General features: G+C 42.3%; 1 protein-coding gene and 1 long non-coding RNA gene across 5 annotated transcripts; one reads left to right on the forward strand and one right to left on the reverse strand.

The window, feature by feature from the left end:
• Window positions 1–848: 848 nt before the first annotated feature.
• LOC135503140 (uncharacterized) lies at window positions 849–5,893 on the forward strand. Of its 3 annotated transcripts, XR_010449863.1 has the most exons (5): window positions 849–1,143; window positions 2,640–2,708; window positions 4,401–4,441; window positions 4,857–5,009; window positions 5,530–5,893. It is a non-coding gene; the product is annotated as an uncharacterized LOC135503140 (long non-coding RNA). The 3 variants fall into 3 exon arrangements; XR_010449861.1 differs by lacking the exon at window positions 5,530–5,893 and having other exon boundaries at window positions 4,857–5,333; XR_010449862.1 differs by lacking the exons at window positions 849–1,143; window positions 5,530–5,893 and adding an exon at window positions 2,210–2,296 and having other exon boundaries at window positions 4,857–5,333.
• Window positions 5,894–11,767: 5,874 nt separating this feature from the next.
• On the reverse strand, window positions 11,768–17,579 carry LOC135503350 (uncharacterized). Of its 2 annotated transcripts, none has more exons than XM_064796904.1 (5): window positions 17,412–17,579; window positions 13,358–13,580; window positions 12,939–13,028; window positions 12,433–12,595; window positions 11,768–11,904 (listed from the first exon to the last, which is right to left on the reverse strand). In XM_064796904.1, the coding sequence occupies exons 2-5, from the start codon at window positions 13,410–13,412 to the stop codon at window positions 11,865–11,867; spliced, it is 348 nt and encodes a 115-aa protein (XP_064652974.1). In that variant the 5' UTR covers window positions 13,413–13,580; window positions 17,412–17,579; the 3' UTR covers window positions 11,768–11,864. The 2 variants fall into 2 exon arrangements, with proteins under 2 accessions (XP_064652974.1, XP_064652973.1); XM_064796903.1 differs by having other exon boundaries at window positions 12,355–12,595.
• Window positions 17,580–18,326: the final 747 nt, after the last annotated feature.

An 18,326-nucleotide genomic window follows, 5' to 3' on the forward strand; every position in this document is an offset into this window, starting at 1 on the left:
CACTTCCCTCGTCTAGCCGCTCGATCTAACTGTCATGAAATCCTTTAAGCCCCTTAGGTCCAAGTGGAAGAATTGGAAGAAGGAAAACACTGACGACGAAGGACGCTGTGATCAGATAACACTACGTGAGGTTGTTACGACAATTAGTGACTCCTGGGGTGCCGTACCTGCAGAGGCAACGTAGTCTCCTCCAAACAAACGTGGTGTATGTACGATTGACATCTGGCCTTTATATCGTGGGCATTCTACGATTAATGAACAGCCAATCAGGAGTCCGTTATAGTGAAGGAGGTTAGGTTGTTGATCTTTTGTTTTAATATATGGTCACTGTCCGCTCGTCCCCGCTCCCCGGGCGCCCGCCCGCCCGCCCCCCCCCCTCCGATTCCACCCTACCATAGACCCCGCATTTAGGCCCTACCCTTTTTAGTCCAAATGCTTTGAATTACCGAACATCTGGTTATGCGCTCCGACCGTGCGACCCGACCAGTACGAACTGCCGGTGTAAAAGTAGAAAATGTCCCCTGGAAAAAGTGTCCGGCCCTATTGTATTCTGCTATAATAATAATATTTTTATGGTCCTATTATCTGGTCTATCGAGACCATGACTAACAATGCAATAGCTCAGAGATTGAAGCGCATAATAGAATCCTTTGTTTCCCGGACATTCTATCCTAGGACATGTTAAACTTCTACACCGGTCCAGTGTAATCGTTATTGTAGTCCTCTGAAGATATCAGCCCGAGTTAGCTTGCAAGCACAAGGAAAATAGTGGAAGAGTACCCTCCCCTGATCCCCACCCATAAACGTGCCCGCCCACGGACCCCAACCACACCACGCCTTTGGCTGCACATTGATTTTTTTACTCTCTCCGCCTCACGTTTGATTGGAAATGCCCCCAAGCTCAGGATGATAGGCCTACTTTTTCCTATTCCGCTGGGTGATGAGTCAACCGAACGTAATCACGACGCCAACAGAGGTTCTTCGAATGCATTGCGAAAGTGACGAAATCAGCGCCTCTAGTCTCAAGATTGCGAAATGCCCGGTTAGCAGAATTTCTTAAGAGTCGGACCTCAATTCATTTGTCGTAATATATCGCTTACCATCGGGACGAAATGGATTCTACCAGTAACAATAATGATACAGGTAATAGCATGGTTAATGAAGATTTAGCAGGTATCAATATTATTGTGAAGTTTTCTTTACATAATCGACATTGGCGGCGTTTGGCCAACCAAACCAGCCAGCCCCTTTCGGTACAGCCTGCATACAATGTCAATAACAATAACATAGGCCTATGCACATGATGCATCGAATGTAACTGAAATGAAATGCATGAACAGCAGGCAGCTGCTGTGCAGACTGACAGAGGTATAAAGTTATTTATGGACCCTTGACATTTAATAATAAGCGGAATCTTGATTTGTTTGCTTGTTTCACCTATAGGAGATGGGTAGGCCTATTACTTAGTATTGGTATTATTGTTAATGTTATGTTAGGTGAGCACACTCACTGACGCTCACAGTCACACTCATGGGCCATCATGGCCATGGCCATGCAGACGCAGTGACAGTGTGGGCTATTATAAATCACATAAACTGTGAGATGCAAACTTGTGATATCGCGATATGGGTAGGTAATCATTAAGTGCATCTCACGGTTTATTATAAGCCCACAGTGTGACGACAATCACAATTGAATAATGTCGATGCCAAAATCATGAAATGCGAGTATCGTATAGTGAGGCTATAGTTTTGTCCAAGTTGTTACGTAATCTTGGAAATCTGGACTTTTACTACAGCAAATACATTACACTTATTTACAGTCATAGGCTTACTCTGAAAAGGTTCCCTTCAAACTTGGTACATGTGCAAACAAAATTGGCATTTGGATTGTGAAAAATAAGGATGCAACTGTGACTCTTTCCCGTTTCCCTCTCTCTGCAACCAAACAATGGAGAGAATAAAGTTTTAATCCTTCTCGTATTGTTCTGGACACTCTCCACGCATGCGAGGAGTTTGGTCAGGGTCTTTCTCGAAACTGTCTATTGTACTGCCACATCGTGAGAAGATGATGGTATGGTACAAATGTAGATAGCCATGGTATCTAGCACTGCATTTACAGAAGCTTAGCAGCCCACCAGGCCAGGCCTACCGGTACATTAATTTAGTTAATGAATTATGAGTGACTTCCTCACGCACGCTGTTATTGCAACTGAACCACTGAGGACCAGGAATGGTTATTAAAAGTGGACCCACAATGATTATGATGACAGTACAGTACTGCCACTTTTTAAAGGGTAATTAAATTAGCGCTATGTCTGCATGACAGAAATAGTAAAATGGGGATACAAAGCAGACCTGGCGATATATTATCGTGCAATGTTAGCATCATTGGGAATTGCCATTCTAAATTTTAACTTCTTCATCTTTGCGCAAATTCTGGCTGCATAGCAGCCATCTTTGAAATCTTTTTTCCGATTTCATTGCCAATTGGTTGTATGCAGAGGTACAAATAATACCCAAAAGATTGAGAAGCAGATACACTGCCACTAAAAGTGACTGACAATAATCTTCAGATTGTGGCATGTGACCTCTTTGCTAGACCGTCTGACCCAGATGTGTTTGCCTTCTCTTTTACAGGCTGCACCAGCAAGTAGGCCTGAGGCAACTTCTCAACCTGTGAACAATAGGAAGTCAGTCAAAGCTAAGGTATGTGTGTGACCAAGTTTCCATCACCGAATTCTTTTTAGACCTTGAGATTGTTCAGACTTTACCTGTCATGTCCAATCTGTCATCATGACTTTATGGGAAAACCTGTGGCATGTTTGTCAAGGTTCCGCAGCAAAACATCCCCATAGCATAATGCTGCCACCTCCGTGCTTCACAGTCGGTATGGTGTTCTTTGGATTACCACACCCCCCCCCCCCCCCCGTTTTGCCAAACGTACTGCTGGTAGTTGTGGCCGAAGACTTCGCTTTTAGTCTCATCAGACCAAAGAACACTCCTCCAGAAGGCTCTGTATTTGCCCACATGTTCTCTCGCAAACTTCAGCCTTGCTTCCCGGTGGCGTTTTTGAAGTAAAGGCTTCTTTCTTGCCCTGCAGCCTCGTAGTCCACTACGATGCAGGACCTTCTGGACAGTGGACAGTGACACATTTGTCTCTGTAGCTTCTAATTCCTGGCAGAGGTGTTTCTTGGTCGTCTCGGGGTTAATGTGCACCTTTCTAACCAATGTGGGCTCATCTTTGGCTGTCAGCTTGCGCTTTCTTCCTGACCTTGGTAAGGTTGCTGCTGTCCCTGGGTCCCTGTACTTCCGCTTTATTGTCTGAACTGACGCCCGTGGCATATCAAGCTGCTTGAAAATGACTCTTAGTGAAGTACCAGACTGGTTCAAGTGGACAGGCGACTCTATCAGATCTTGAGAGTACTCCTTTGACTTCCCCATGATGGCTCTAAGCTGGCAAATGACCTGAGCAGAAACCCAGTCCCTTTAATACTGCTACAGTGGCGCCACCTGAGCTATGACATAATCATGATGGTCAACAGGTAGTGGAGACAAGATAAAAGCCATTGCATAACATATTTGCCCACCTCAAGGCCAAACAACTTGTAGATAAGGTAGGTGTATGTAAACTTATGACACTCTGAAATATGCATTGTTCTCAAATAGAGCTCATAAAAACAATGAAATTAATGAAACAGAAGTATGTTTTTTAGTTGATGACGAGATGTGATGATAGACTTCCTGTAAACTATATACTATTCCCGCGTTCTGTAGTTGCAGAGAAAGAGACAAGGTTATATCATCCTTTGAATTGTATGTAAACTTTCGAGCACGACTGTACTATCTAATTTTTGCCTTGGCCTCCAGAAATAATAGTGTATTTTCAAATTCTTTCTTACCAAACCTGAGTGTGTGTTATTATTGCACCACTAATATCCAATTTGATAACCAGTACGCATGTACCCAATGGTTTGGTTGTCTAATTTTCTAATTGTAATTTCTAATTCTAGTGTAAAAGTCAATAGTTCCCTTTTTTGTCATGGTAATGTTGTGGCATTTTCTATTCTTGGCTCACATGGGTGAGCTTATATCCTTACGATTTCATCTTGTCCAGCATTGTTGGTTTTGACTTTGTCTGTCGTTAAGCACTTTTATCATATACCCTAAGTGCAGTGATCTGGCAGACGTATATGATAAATAGAAAACTGCACGAGTGTCTGATCCGAGTATCCAGATTGCACTCGATGATTTTCTACGCAGGGTGAGAGCTTTTCAAGCCGTAGAAAATCATCTCGTGCAATCTGGATACTCGGATCAGACACTCGTGCGGTTTTCTTATTGTTTGTACATGTACATGTAAGAAGCACTATCAATGGAAACACGTACCACTTTTTTCAGAAAAGAAAAGCCCAGCAAGGGAAAAGCAAGCAAGGCGAAGGGTAAGAAATGTTTATTAGATTCAAGTTGCCGTGTTGGAAATAACAGTGGTCATAAGATATATAGAAAATGTAGCACTTGTCTTCATGGCATCATTGCATCACATCATCAGGAGGATAGGATTTTTGATAGAAATTTGCAACCATAAGCTGATTTAGAAATTTGCAACCATAAGCTGATTTAGAAATTTAATTTGCGGAGCAAAAACAAACAGTTATGTGATATTTCCATTGAAATAATGGACTCCTCGGAGTGCATGATGCAATGAGATTACAAAGAAACATTTAGCCAAATGTTCAGTTGTTGAAAGGTTTAATGAGGAACTGACCCCTGTATCCTCATATCCAATCGGGGGGGGGGGGGGGACAATTTGGTCGCATGGCCATCAAAATGAAATGTAATTGACTTATTTTGCAGGAGACTATTGCGCAGCTGAGAGAATAGACAACTACGACCCCAAAAACAACACGTATTACATAAAGTGGCAAGGATATGATGCGTCCCACAACTCATGGGTGAAAGCGGAAGACGTAACTTCTCCTCTCATCTCTTCTTACAAAGAAAAATTAGGTAAATCATGATTGAAAGGATTATGGCTGTGTGCTCTATGCAGTTGATGTTGTAGTGGTTGTGAGTCAGGCTGATGCAGCAGTTTCTTAGAGGTAGTGCCCAATTCGAACAACTGTAGCTTATCACATAATTATCGTTTATCAGAATTGTGGAGTCAAAAGGAAGGATTGACAATCAATTTATTGAAATTCCTTCAGATGATACATTAAAAGATGTCATAAAACTCACCTGTCCATTCAAAAGGCTTTTGTATTGCAATTACAGAACGGTTTCTATTCAATAAAAACACTTCGCTGGTGAGAAAATTGTTGGGAACACTTCAAAGCAGTGGAAGTCTTTCGTTCAAAGGCATCTCAAACTAGTATGAGGTTGCAGCATGAATGCAGTGTAATTGAGATTTGCTTGTTTTCTTCGCCTTAATTCCATATATTTTGGTAGTGTACCCTTGAAGAAAATGATATGATGTCGTGTGATACTAATATCTGCATAATAGTGGTTCTTTTAATTTCCTCTATTTTAGGTTCAGGAACGCACAAGAAGTGATGCACCTCATGTCAATTTATGTGAATTTGTGCAAATCCTCCCACCTGTGTTTTTTTGTTCAGTGGAATTCACGTATTTCGGTATTCCTTCTTCACCTCCACGCATTATTCATTCTGACATAAACTCACATGATCACTTTTGATGAAAGATTACATAATGGATAATATTGAATTGGCACAAATATAGTAACAATGTAAACTTATCATATCTTTCAAAGGTCTCATTAAAAGTAAATGTAAGTTACATGTACATGTACTGTGGAATTATTGTTTTTTCAGACAATCTGTGGCTGTTGTATACATGTATCATTCAATAAACGTGGCGTTTTTCATATTATTAGATACATATAGTCTTGCCTTTATCTTTGCTACCTCACAGCGACTTGACTACATGTATTATAAGGGACCATCTCAAGTATTTTGAAGCCTAAAAGACTACGGGTAAGTCATTTAGTCTTTTTGAGTGTGGTCACACCCAAGACTAAGTGACTTGAGTCATTTTTGCTTCAAAAAACATGTACCTGTGAGATGGTCCCTGAATTCATACCTTGAGACAATATCCAGACCGGCACTTGATACTGAGTTCCTCTTGAATTGGCATCAATAGAGAAGTCTGGCTACATGTGCTAGGATTGCAAATTACAGCGTACTTTACATGTACATTGGACTTGGAGCCTCCCTCGGTGGATACCTCTCTAATAAGGACACCGGTGCTGAATTGGTTTGGGTGGAATTCCACAACCAGGACGCCTTTCAATTGCGGACGATATTGGAGTGTCCGAACAGCAAGGTAACACTTTACTTTAGACAACGTCACGTCCAACAAGAATACACCTGCCACATACGGAAATACTGCCTTTGAAGACGTCATTCAGAATGTTTGGGTTACTTAAGGATTTGTCACACCCACCCAGAATATACACAAGATGTCATTGAAAATGCTTAAAAAAATGTCACATCCAACCTGAATACGCCTGATCGTATGGAAATACCGTCTCTGAAGACATTGTCCAGAATGGTCGGTTTACTTTCGACACAATGTCACATCCAACCTGAATACGCCTGATCGTATGGAAATACCGTCTCTGAAGACGTCATCCAGAATGGTCGGTTTACTTTCGACACAATGTCACATCCAACCTGAATACGCCTGATCGTATGGAAATACCGTCTCTGAAGACGTCATCCAGAATGGTCGGTTTACTTTCACACAATGTCACATCCAACCTGAATACGCCTGATCGTATGGAAATACCGTCTCTGAAGACGTCATCCAGAATGGTCGGTTTACTTTCGACACAATGTCACATCCAACCTGAATACGCCTGATCGTATGGAAATACCGTCTCTGAAGACGTCATCCAGAATGGTCGGTTTACTTTCGACACAATGTCACATCCAACCTGAATACGCCTGATCGTATGGAAATAATGACTCTGATGATATCATTCAGAAGAGTTGGGTTTACCTACATGTACGATATAATGTCACTTCTAACCAAAATACTGCAGCTGCATATGGTATGTAATTCAGAATGATGGTTTACTTGAGACAATGTCACATCCAACCAGAATACACCTACCGCATACTGAAGTACAGTCTTTGAAGATGTCATTCAGAGTAGTTTGATTTTTCTCAGTAATCCAACAGCCCGCTACATGTATACATATACATGCAGGACAATACAATGGTCAGTCACTTCAAAGCGTGGCCTTCAGGGGATGGCACAAGGACAAGGGCAACTTGAATACACAACCTTTCTCAGTCAAGATGAGGCAGATGCTACTTGACCATACACATCTTTGACACCTGTCTGCTCATTTCCGGCAAAAATTGATGTTTCTTTATACATGTAGGCAGCCTGATAGTATCAGCTGTGTTCACCCAAGGTGAGCAACAATGAAAACAAGTGCATGTATTTTGATGCAAGAATCATTTTATTGCTGCTGAAATTCACATTCAGCCAGTAATACAAATCTGCTTATACATAATTGGTGGATTCACAATATATCAGATTACACAAAAGGCATTTTCCAAGGTCCCTAGTGGTCCGGCAATAATTCTAAGTCGTTTTGGGAGTTGCAGGACCAGGGGTAGGGTCAGGGGTGGGGTCAGGGGTGGGGTCAGGGGTGGGGTCAGGGGTGGGGTCAGGGGTGGGGTCAGGGGTAGGGTCAGGGGTGGGGTCAGGGGTGGGGTCAGGGGTGGGGTCAGGGGTGGGGTCAGGGGTGGGGTCAGGGGTGGGTGGGTCGGGGGTGGATGAAAAGGGGCAGGTGAGCCAAAAAATGAATGCGGAGGATACATGATGTAACACTGCAAGAAGTACCTGCCATATTTTATTCAAATTTTTCAGACGTAGGCGAGTAATCGCATATTTTCATTGTTGACCTTTGGCCCCCTATTGGCCAAACCGTAAATCGTATGACGCCACGATTCAGTCTCTGAGTAAAGGTCACCCAAGGGTATATATACCAAGTTTGAGTTCAATAGCCTCAGCGGTTACAAAACGAGCCACCATTGACTAACAGCGGTGCGGTCGGCGAACTTTGACCTATCTTACTTTGAAAATTAGGTCAAATCAAAAACCCGGAGGATATGTGATGTCCCATTAGTAGAAGTACCTACCATATTTTTTTCAAATTTTTCGGACCAGTAATAAGGGAGAAAACGCATTTCTTCATTTTTTACCTTTGGCCCCCTGGTGGCCAAACCGTGAAACATATGAAACCGCGTTTTGGTCTCTGAGTAGTGGTCACCAAGGGGTACATGTGTACTAAGTTTCAGTTCAGTGGCTTCAGAGGTAACAAAACGTGCCACCCATGTCTAACGACGACGGACGCTGCGTGATGGTAAAGGCTCACAGGTGAGCCAAAAAGGCTACAAAAGGCATCCTCCCACCCAAGCAGGCCTTTTCCGCTCCACTACTCTCCATCGTTACGCTTAGGATTTAGGTGACAGATGTACTGCAAAAGTACCTCGTGCCCAGGGGCTTCGGCGCGAAAGTCCCAGTGCATAAGACATATGCAATGCAAGGTCCTGGAAACGAGGTTGATGCTGGCAACGCCACCAAGACGGAATTTGGCGGCAATTTCTTTAGGCTACACTGGAACCACAGTGAAGTTACTCTGACGACTATCACTATGACAACAGCCGTTGAAAATTCAGTTTAAAAATCGTTTTTTTTAAAGGGACACTAACCCGACCTCAACCCCGATTTCAGTAAGAATACACTCCCCTCGTGAGTCCTCATTCATTCAGATAGGCTATGTATGCCCTATCCTGGCGCTGTGCATTTGCCATTGTCAAGATAGGGGTGATCTGTCATTTTCATTTCGGGCTGGGCAGCCTGAGTGGTAATATGAGAAGTCAGGTTAGTGTCCCTTTAAAGTGTGGGTAAAACATGATTGAGAAACTAAATAGAGCCCAACACTACAGGCTCCTCTGCACACAGGCCAGCACCAGCATAGGCCTGGAAGCATGCGGATGATGCACACACACTGCCCAGTGCATTATCACATGGTCCTCCTGTGAAATGTCAACAGTGAATAATCTGCACCAGAATGACATAATTTTGAGAGAAATTGGAGAAATTAATATTTCTTGTTGTACTATAGTTCATGAACAATGAAACTAACAGTGATCTTTGAGTTGGGAAGGTTTATAGTGGTTAAAATTTGGACTTTACCTTTAACTAAGTTTTCTCTCAGCTGCTCAGTGTCACTCTCTGTAGTAATCTGACCAATTGTGCAATAACCACAAGGGCCTCTAGCAATAAATGGGAGAGGGGTTAATGCATTGCTAAAATGGGGTCTGGTCTGCTCTCACTCTGTAGTTACACCTGCCTTGGAAGTTCTTAGAGTTCTAGTGTTGTAAGAGGGGCAGGAGGAGGGGAGGAGGTGGGGTCAGGGGTAGGGTCAGGGGTAGGGTCAGGGGTGGGGTCAGGGGTGGGGTCAGGGGTGGGGTCAGGGGTGGGTGGGTCAGGGGGGGATGAAAAGGGGCAGGTGAGCCAAAAAATGAATGCGGAGTATATATGATGTAACACTGCAAGAAGTACCTGCCATATTTTATTCAAATTTTTCAGACGTAGGCGAGTAATCGCATATTTTCATTGTTGACCTTTGGCCCCCTATTGGCCAAACCGTAAATCGTATGACGCCACGATTCAGTCTCTGAGTAAAGGTCACCCAAGGGTATATATGTACCAAGTTTGAGTTCAATAGCCTCAGCGGTTACAAAACGTGCCACCATTGACTAACAGCGGTGCCGTCGACGAACTTTGACCTATCTTACTTTGAAAATTAGGTCAAATCAAAAACCCGGAGGATATGTGATGTCCCATTAGTAGAAGTACCTACCATATTTTTTTCAAATTTTTCGGACCAGTAATAAGGGAGAAAACGCATTTCTTCATTTTTTACCTTTGGCCCCCTGGTGGCCAAACCGTGAAACATATGAGACCGCGTTTTGGTCTCTGAGTAGTGGTCACCAAGGGGTACATGTGTACTAAGTTTCAGTTCAGTGGCTTTAACGGTAACAAAACGTGCCACCCATGTCTAACGACGACGGACGCTGCGTGATGGTAAAGGCTCACAGGTGAGCCAAAAATTAACCAGCAGCAGGTACCCCCCCTCAGTCATGGTTAAGTTCGTCCCGAGGGCCGGAACATCGCTGTATCGTCGAACAGTTGGCAGATTCCTGAGCGCCAGACGAGCAAAAAAAAACTCTCACTGAACAGTTTTGCCTCAGTTGACACTTTTTGCCATATGACGTCATTTTAGGGTCGTCACAACACCTGATTTGCGGCGTAGTTTCCCAATAAACTGCATTGGAAGTTCGAACTTTCACCAGAAAAAGTCACCTTATTCACAAACATGCTTCTTGAGAACCTCTGCAAGGGCCTTAAGAGATGCCACAGAGTTCCGAAAACGTTAGCATCTCGTGGCATACTTTGTTAGCTTTGAGTGACATTTGGGGACACTATACCCTTTTAGACAAACTTAGACCAAATCAAGTCGAAAAAGATCGGGATTTCTGAAATAAATCCGGCTTCAAAGGGTTAATTACACGTACTCAATGCCAATGTCATCACAGTCCTCCTCCTCCTCAGAGCTAGACGCATCCTCCTCCGAATTTGATTCTTCACCACCAGGTTGCACCTCCCCTTCCTCAAAATCCACCACGATCTCTATGTCAGTGTCTATACATTCAAATACATCTGTTGCTTCTAGGAGAAGGTCTGTGTAGAATTCCTTTGATTCCAGCAGCAACATCACCAATCCATGGTTTTCTTAAATAGAAGGAGAGCTGGACATTAAAATTCTGAAGTCATCAACAAAGGTAATGCACATACATCTGCAAACCAATAGTTTATGTCTGTCCAGTTAGATTAATGAAAGGCATTCGGTTTGAATTAATTCAAAGCAGGTCGTAGTACATTTGTATTAGTAAACTGAACCTGAGCTGGGAAAGAACGAAGTTGCAGTCAGATCCAGATCTGCATCCACAGCCCAGGTTAATTCAGAGGTAGTGCCACAGCAAGACAAGTACATGTATGCATCAACCTCCACAAATGTTGGGTAAAAAAAATTGCATGGCCACTACCTTGGTTTTTGATGGCCTCATTGTTCACGGTATTGATTCTGTCTTCCAAGGTGTTGATTTTTTTCTTGAAGAAAAGAACAGTTGATACCATCTCTTGAATGAGCACAGGCAATTCCTCGATGTACCTGGTCATGTGTTCATGTATATCAACTATTTTCTTCTTCAAAGCAAATGTTTCTCCCTTGTTTCCTGAATTGAAGAAACAAATATTAGGACTACAGGCTAAAAGTTTCTTGCTCCATCCCTCCTACATGTACATACGAAACTCTGGTAAAAATACATGCTGGATATGTCAGAAATGTGACTATAAGATTGAGGCGCAACTTAACATTTTACTCGCAACCAATGCTACATTGCAACCAAATTGTGTTAAATGTACAAGGTAGAATGTACTTTACATCACTTGAAGACCAATGTACCAGTAAGTCTAGAGCAAAATGCCGACCCAGGCTTTAAACCTCAAATTGCTTGATAAACAACAGCTGGATCAATTTCTCTGAACAATCGAAAATGACTGCAGGACATTACCACTTGGAGTTATTTGTGTTCTGGACTTTGTGTTACATGTACGAAGTGAAGTTTGTGGGTAAATGAATATGAAGTGAATGCCAACCTGCAGGATTATGCCAAGGCAACAAATAGTCCTCTTGCGTGACTTCGTCCACAGAAACATGACAGCAGACTAACACAATGCTGAAGTTGCTTTCTCTCCTTTTCAAGACACTTTCGTAGAGAAGCCCGACTCTTTGAAGCATCTGAAATGAAAATGATAAACTTTTAAACTGATCGATATAGCAGTGAACTCGACATGCATCGTAACTGCACAAACTGCTAATATGAAGAAAGCCCCTTTAATACTGTCGTGTTAATTGCTCTCTTTCAAATCATGTCATGTTATTTAAACCAATGAACTTTATAAGAATCTGAAAAGAATGAAAGTGTGTATATAATTAAATTGAAAAACTCCCGAAGATAGGGCGAAGATAGGGCAGAAGGCTGGAAAACCTGGTCAACAAACTGGGTTGACCATGGCACAAGGGAAAACCGTGGTGTTCTTGCAGCTTCTATCTTCAGCTCCAGACTCTGAATCACATTCTAGAGAACAAATTGTGTTTTGATTAAATAGCTGTGTTCCTTCAGTTATTTTTAGTGCCTGTTACATGTACACTTTGAAAACAAATTTATCTCCTACAAATATGTCATACCTGATAACAGCTGACGACGCACATGAGACACAAACTGCACATGATGAACTATGTTTTCCCATTTTCCTAAGTATTGACCTCAATACTGGCTCCCGCACCTCCTCCCAACTCTCCTCTTGTCTTTGCTTCCGGTCAGCATGCGCAACAAAATGCCTTTTCTTCCATTCAGATTCAGTGCCTGGCACTTCAGTACTATTGGAAGCCCGAATCCCATTCAGAAGCTCCATAAGTTCAGCTCTCACTATAAATTAAAAGTGCATTGATAAATACTACCGGGAAAGAAAAAAAAAGTTCTTAAGTGTTGATTCGAAAATACCATTATTTGCCTTAATCAGCAGCCAGTGTTGCCCAATTAACCTTTAAAAAAGAATAAATCATTTGCAAACTATAACCTGACTTGTGATCAACACAAAATTCAAAATTTAGATGAATCAGTTCATGTCGTTTGACCTCTGCAGCCGTAAAAAGTATGGTAGGTTCAAATCGGAAACTTACTCCTTATAAAATACACAACTTGATTTGTGTCTTGGAATAGAGCCAACTAGCTGATGAATAAAAAGACCTTAAAAAGACAAATCACAAACCTTGCTGGAACACTTGAAAATCGAAAGGTGCATCGATTTCTACTTCATGATTACTTGGTTGCAATTCCTCAGGAAAGTCCTTTAGTTTCTCTGGAAAAACAAGCAATTTTGAAATTACGGCCAAATGCAGATTACGCCAGAAAAGATGCAATTTCTTCCATGGAATTTCTTACATAAAAAGGGTGGAAAAGACTAATTTTTCTGGTTTGATTTTAAAGATTGGTGAGAAATTTTAAAGAGGTATAGCAGTGATAGGGTTGGATTTGTAGGCATAAACCATTTGTCCAGAACATGAAATTATCAGTTAATTGCACTAATGTAAGCCTAGTCTAGCAGCAATATTTTTCCATGTATAAAGCCCAATTGAATATTGATGGCTCAGACGAGGTGAAGGCATTTGTCAACCAAAAACAATCTACCTGTCGTTGAGGTTTTTCCCCCCTTTTCTTTCTCTTCTGGGAACTGATGGACCATCTATAGCACCATTTATGTCCCTGGATGGAGCCTTCACATATGGCTTTAAGTTCTTTTTAGGATAGGTTTTCCTCTTTCTCCTGCGATAGGAGGCAGCCAACTCTTTGATTCGTGCATAATGCCCTGCATTCTCACCAGAAGGATTGTCATCATTACCATTGGATGATGCTGAAAAACAAACACATAAAGTGACAAATACTAATAATAGTCAAAACTATGACTTAGCCTAGACAAAATACAGCCTCCATGCAGGCTACACCCGATCTATGATTTTAACGAACACGAAGCTTTAGAAGGCCTTAAGACAACTTCAGACAATGCCAATAGTTAAAGGGGAGGCGCCTGATTGGCCACATCCTTGCCAATGAACCTACATGTGGTTGCAAAACAGGAAGACACAAGGTTGGCCTCGGGATGAGCAGAGCCTAATCAACGATAGCCCATTTGAATACTCTCGATGTTCTACGCTCCAATCCGCCATTGAGTCGAGTATCTGCGCCAATAAAGGTAGGGAATTCCTGCGCAACGAGTTTAAGCTTACTACTATGCAGATACGGTCTATCGCAGTGCTATTTTTAGGAATGTCTAACGTCAGGGCTGTAGCCGGGGGGGGGGATCAGGGGGTTCGAACCAACCCCAGCTTGAGAAAAGGATCAGCTGAGGACAGTCAAAAATACTTTTCTACTGAGCTTTGTAACACCATGATTCTATCCAAATGGGCCATTGTACGATAGAGTGACAGGCCTTTCAATTACGTGGAGACCTCTACACCCTGTATTTTTTTATCCTATTTTGAGGGACATGTTTTTTTGCTTTTTGGCTTAATTTGGAGACATTTCATCACGCCAATTTGCCTGAACAGCGATGTCATAAATCAAAGTTAGTGACTGATATCACCACATACACCAGAAAAATCATAATTTTAGGGGAAAACTTTAAAATGAGGCCATTTGGATGAGATTTGGTTATGTTAGGGGTCAAAAAACGCTTCAGTTCAGGGGGGTCATATTTAAAAAAAAACGAAAAAAAACCACCTAATTTGGGGACATCCTGTACGGTAACGGTAACGGTGTAGGAATCATGTAATTGAGAGGCCTGAGTGACCTTATACAGTCCTTCGTAACTGGGAGTGCTGACCTGCCAGATTTCGGTCTCATGTTCACGGGCTCAGCACCTTCGTTGCTCAAGAAATAGGCGAAGAACCCCCCTCATCAAGACATCACATGGAAATAATTAATGCGATGACAGGGTAATCGGCCTGGGAAATATTGAAACGCCACCATATTTGAGGCCACAATAACACAATTCATGAATTACCTCTTTTGGCAGAAGGGCAGGGCAGGCGGTATTTGCACCATGCCACCACGGGCACCACGCCACCACGCGAACAGGCGGAGCGATCATAATGACGATATCAAAATAGCGGTCGATTAATTGGATCATGGTTTCTTGGAACAATTATAGATGGCGTTGGCTGCTATCCTAGCTTCTCTGATGCCCGTTCTTGGGATTATTGGAATAAAGGCGTACGCCAACTACGGAAATACGTACTGAATTACCGTTGAGTAACTAGACCTACTCCAACTGACGACTGACCTGCAAAAACCATACGAGTACGAGTGGGTTATATAGTCTCCCTTTAAAGGGGTGGCCGTTCGTTTGGGTGGGGTGGGTTGGGGGGGGGGGGGGGGGGAGGAGTTAGATTTATCAATTCAATTCAATTTAATTCAATTCAATTTATTGCACAACTATCAAAGGATAAGACAGTATGGCAGTACATATATATACAACTACAACACATACAAAAATATTTTTAAAAGAAAGTTACATGTATATGGTAATTAAAATAAGACCACTAGTGCCCCTGAAGAGCTGTTTGTCTTTCTTCAAAGGCTTTCGAGATAAAAATAGCGGTATCTAAAATAATCTTGTTGTCAGTACTACTCATAATAGAAATAAAATCCAGATTTGAAAATAATTGACTACATTTATAAAAATTTATATTTGTGAGATACTCGTCTCTTAATTTATTGTTAGAGGGACATCGTGCAAAAAAGTGGAACTCGTCCTCGACAACGTTACACCCAAAAGGACAGAGACGCTTTTCTAACTGAGTACCAAAATGTCTACCTTTTTCGATGAGTAGGTTGTGATTGCTAAGGCGAAACTTAGCCATTTTTGAAAACAACCCCCTGTTTTTTAGAACATTAAGGTAGGGCTCAAGTTGGTACTCAGTTTTAAAAGTTCTGTAGGTTCTGAGTTTGTTTTTTTGACTAGAATTTGACCTTTTGTCATTTTGTAATACAGAGAAGAAATGAGAATGATACAATAATTCGAGTGAATTTGATACATTAGTACTACTAGACGAGAGATCGAGATTTTTCTGAAATTTAGTGTTTAACACATCAATAGTTGCTGATACAGATTTGTTGATACTACAGGACGAAGTGAGCTTTTTGTCAACTTCATAAGCTTCATTAAGGATTGTATTACTGGAGTTTTTAACATGAGATAGGTAATCAAAAGTATGTTTGAACATAAATACAAGGAAAGGATATTGTCCTAGTTCTGCCTTCACTCCGCAGTTTGATGTAAATCTATTAACACCCAAGATCCATTTACAAAATTTAGACAATAATTGCTCAAATGGAAAACGATCCAGTTGTTTGACAAATTTATTGCTGTCGTTAATAAGTAGTGACTTGAGAAAAGCGAAACTCCAAATTTCACAGTTATACATGAGAATTGGCCTGATAAAGCTATTAAACAAACGAATAGCAGTACGAGGTTCTATTCGATTGGAGTTAATTGTTTTCATCAGAACATAAAAAGCTTTGGAGCCTTTTTTGGTAAGCACTTCAACTCCAGACTTAAAAGAGCCCTTGTAGTCATTTATCACTCACTCGAACACGTGTGCATAGTTTCAACATACTGTTGTGTGAGAGACCCTTATTGGCGACTTTGTGTAACTTTATCTTGCCTACCTAGCTGTTGCCTATAGTTTCCCATTAAAGGGGGACTATGTAGAAGCAGGGGGTCAAATTGGCCAACTTTAGCTGACTTATAAACAGAGTAAGGGCATTAGGTCTTATTTGATTCATCACTGAATGTATCCCTGTTACAGGCGTGACTAGGTTAGGACAAACTGTGAGAGGTGAGAGACTCACTGGCTACTTTGTGTAACTTTATGTTGCCTACCAAGATGCTGCCTATAGTGGCCCTTTAATGGACAAGTCTCTGTACAACACGAATTCGCAATAATAGGTCTCCGATCTATACTTTCTCCGCAGTGACAGTATTGTGATAACAATAATGGTGTGATAAGATCTCTCATGACAAACGGTTGGACACGGATGTACAGCGGCTTAATATAGCCCTGCTTTTTGCGAATGCCATTAACAAGTAATAAATACTCGTAAATCCCGTCAGGCAACAACGCAGTATACCAACATGCCATCTATAATTGGTAGATGTAACCACAACTCTCAAGTGTCTGTGGTCTGATGGTCTGTTTTGATATCGTCATTATGATCGCTCCGCCTGTTCGCGTGGTGGCGTGGTGCCCGTGGTGGCGTGGTGCAAATACCGCCTGCTGAAGGGCAGGCACGCCGGTCTAAGTCAATGAATGTGAAATTTTGAATTTATGGTTAGGGCCAGGGGGGGCGGCCTGCCCGCCCGGCAAGCGCGGCCACACAGGGTAGGTTAGGCCTAGGGGGTGGGCATGGTGGGGGGTGGGGGGGGGGGGGGATTAGGCCTACCGTTACATCAATGTGATATGTCAATGATTGATGACAAATAATGATGAAGATGTCCACGCATCGAGCATTTACATACATTTACGGCAGCAGCATGGGGATGCATCTCATTTATCAATACAGGTGGTAGGCCTAGCTTGGCACGTGCCCTGCTGGGCGACGGCCATGCTTTTTTCTCAGATCGATTTAGGACAATTAGGTGACAAAAAAACAACACCTTTGGCGACCATCTGGCTATACTTACCACCAAATTCCATGGTCATGATATTTGATGCGGTCCTAACTATGACATGGTCTACGTTTCATAGCCTACCGGTACTTCAAACCGTAAATAGCAATGGAATTGAGCAAAACTGAAATACTACAACACCATCCGATAAATCGAATGTCGCACGTTCTGTATCCCGCGAGATCTCGAAACTACTGCGCACAGGCGCGAGAAATTATATGATAGCTCAATTTGCCCCCTACCCCTTCAATTCAGCTCAGGCCCCTCGACTGACGACCTCCATCCCCCCCCCCCAAAATGTAAAATGATATCGTTTTTAGATTTGCTGTCGGTGTAGTCGGGGTTTGTTTGTCAGTCAAGGGGGCAACCGAACGGGGGGGGGGGGGGGGGGTCTCTAAGTTTCACGTGCCTGTGCTGCTATTTTAGTAGCGGCAGAGGCAGTGGCTAAAAAAGTAGCACGAGAAACGAGGATGAGCTGATATAGTTCCCCAGTAAAATGGGTTGCCGCAAATATTGACAACTTTAAAACTGTCGAAAACTTGCGTGAAGATTAATCAGAATAATTGAAGAGTCATGAAACTATATGATTACTACAAACCTATTGCAAATCTAAAACATTTATAGGGGCTGGTTTTGCGAATAGATGGATACCTTTGTTTACAAAAGACGTCACTCTGACGTCACGCATAACTTAAAAGATACTTCGTTGCTATAGTTCATCATTATCCCACTGTAGCGCAATGTCTGTTTAGTTCCACCCCTAGCTGAAAGGTGGGGCAGCCTGATTTGGATCGTGGGATATGTACGTAAAAGCCACTAATACCAATCGTAGATATACCACTATTGTTTGCGGAGAATGCACTGGCAGAGGTGGTGGAAAACGGATTCGATGTGGCCTTTCGAGCAGCTCCAGTTGAAGTTGGCCCACTG

The sequence above is a fragment of the Lineus longissimus genome, chromosome 19, assembly GCF_910592395.1.
Source record: "Lineus longissimus chromosome 19, tnLinLong1.2, whole genome shotgun sequence".
NCBI classification, from domain to species: domain Eukaryota; kingdom Metazoa; phylum Nemertea; class Pilidiophora; order Heteronemertea; family Lineidae; genus Lineus; species Lineus longissimus.

Excerpts from the sequence above, each read along its gene's own strand:
- LOC135503350 (XM_064796903.1), bottom strand. The coding sequence starts at position 13,412 with ATGGTCCATCAGTTCCCAGAAGAGAAAGAAAAGGGGGGAAAAACCTCA. Across the intron at positions 13,029-13,357 it reads GGGAAAAACCTCAACGACAG|AGAAACTAAAGGACTTTCCT; the intron begins GTAGATTGTTTT and ends TTGTTTTTCCAG. Across the intron at positions 12,596-12,938 it reads TTTTCAAGTGTTCCAGCAAG|TGAGAGCTGAACTTATGGAG; the intron begins GTTTGTGATTTG and ends TTTAATTTATAG.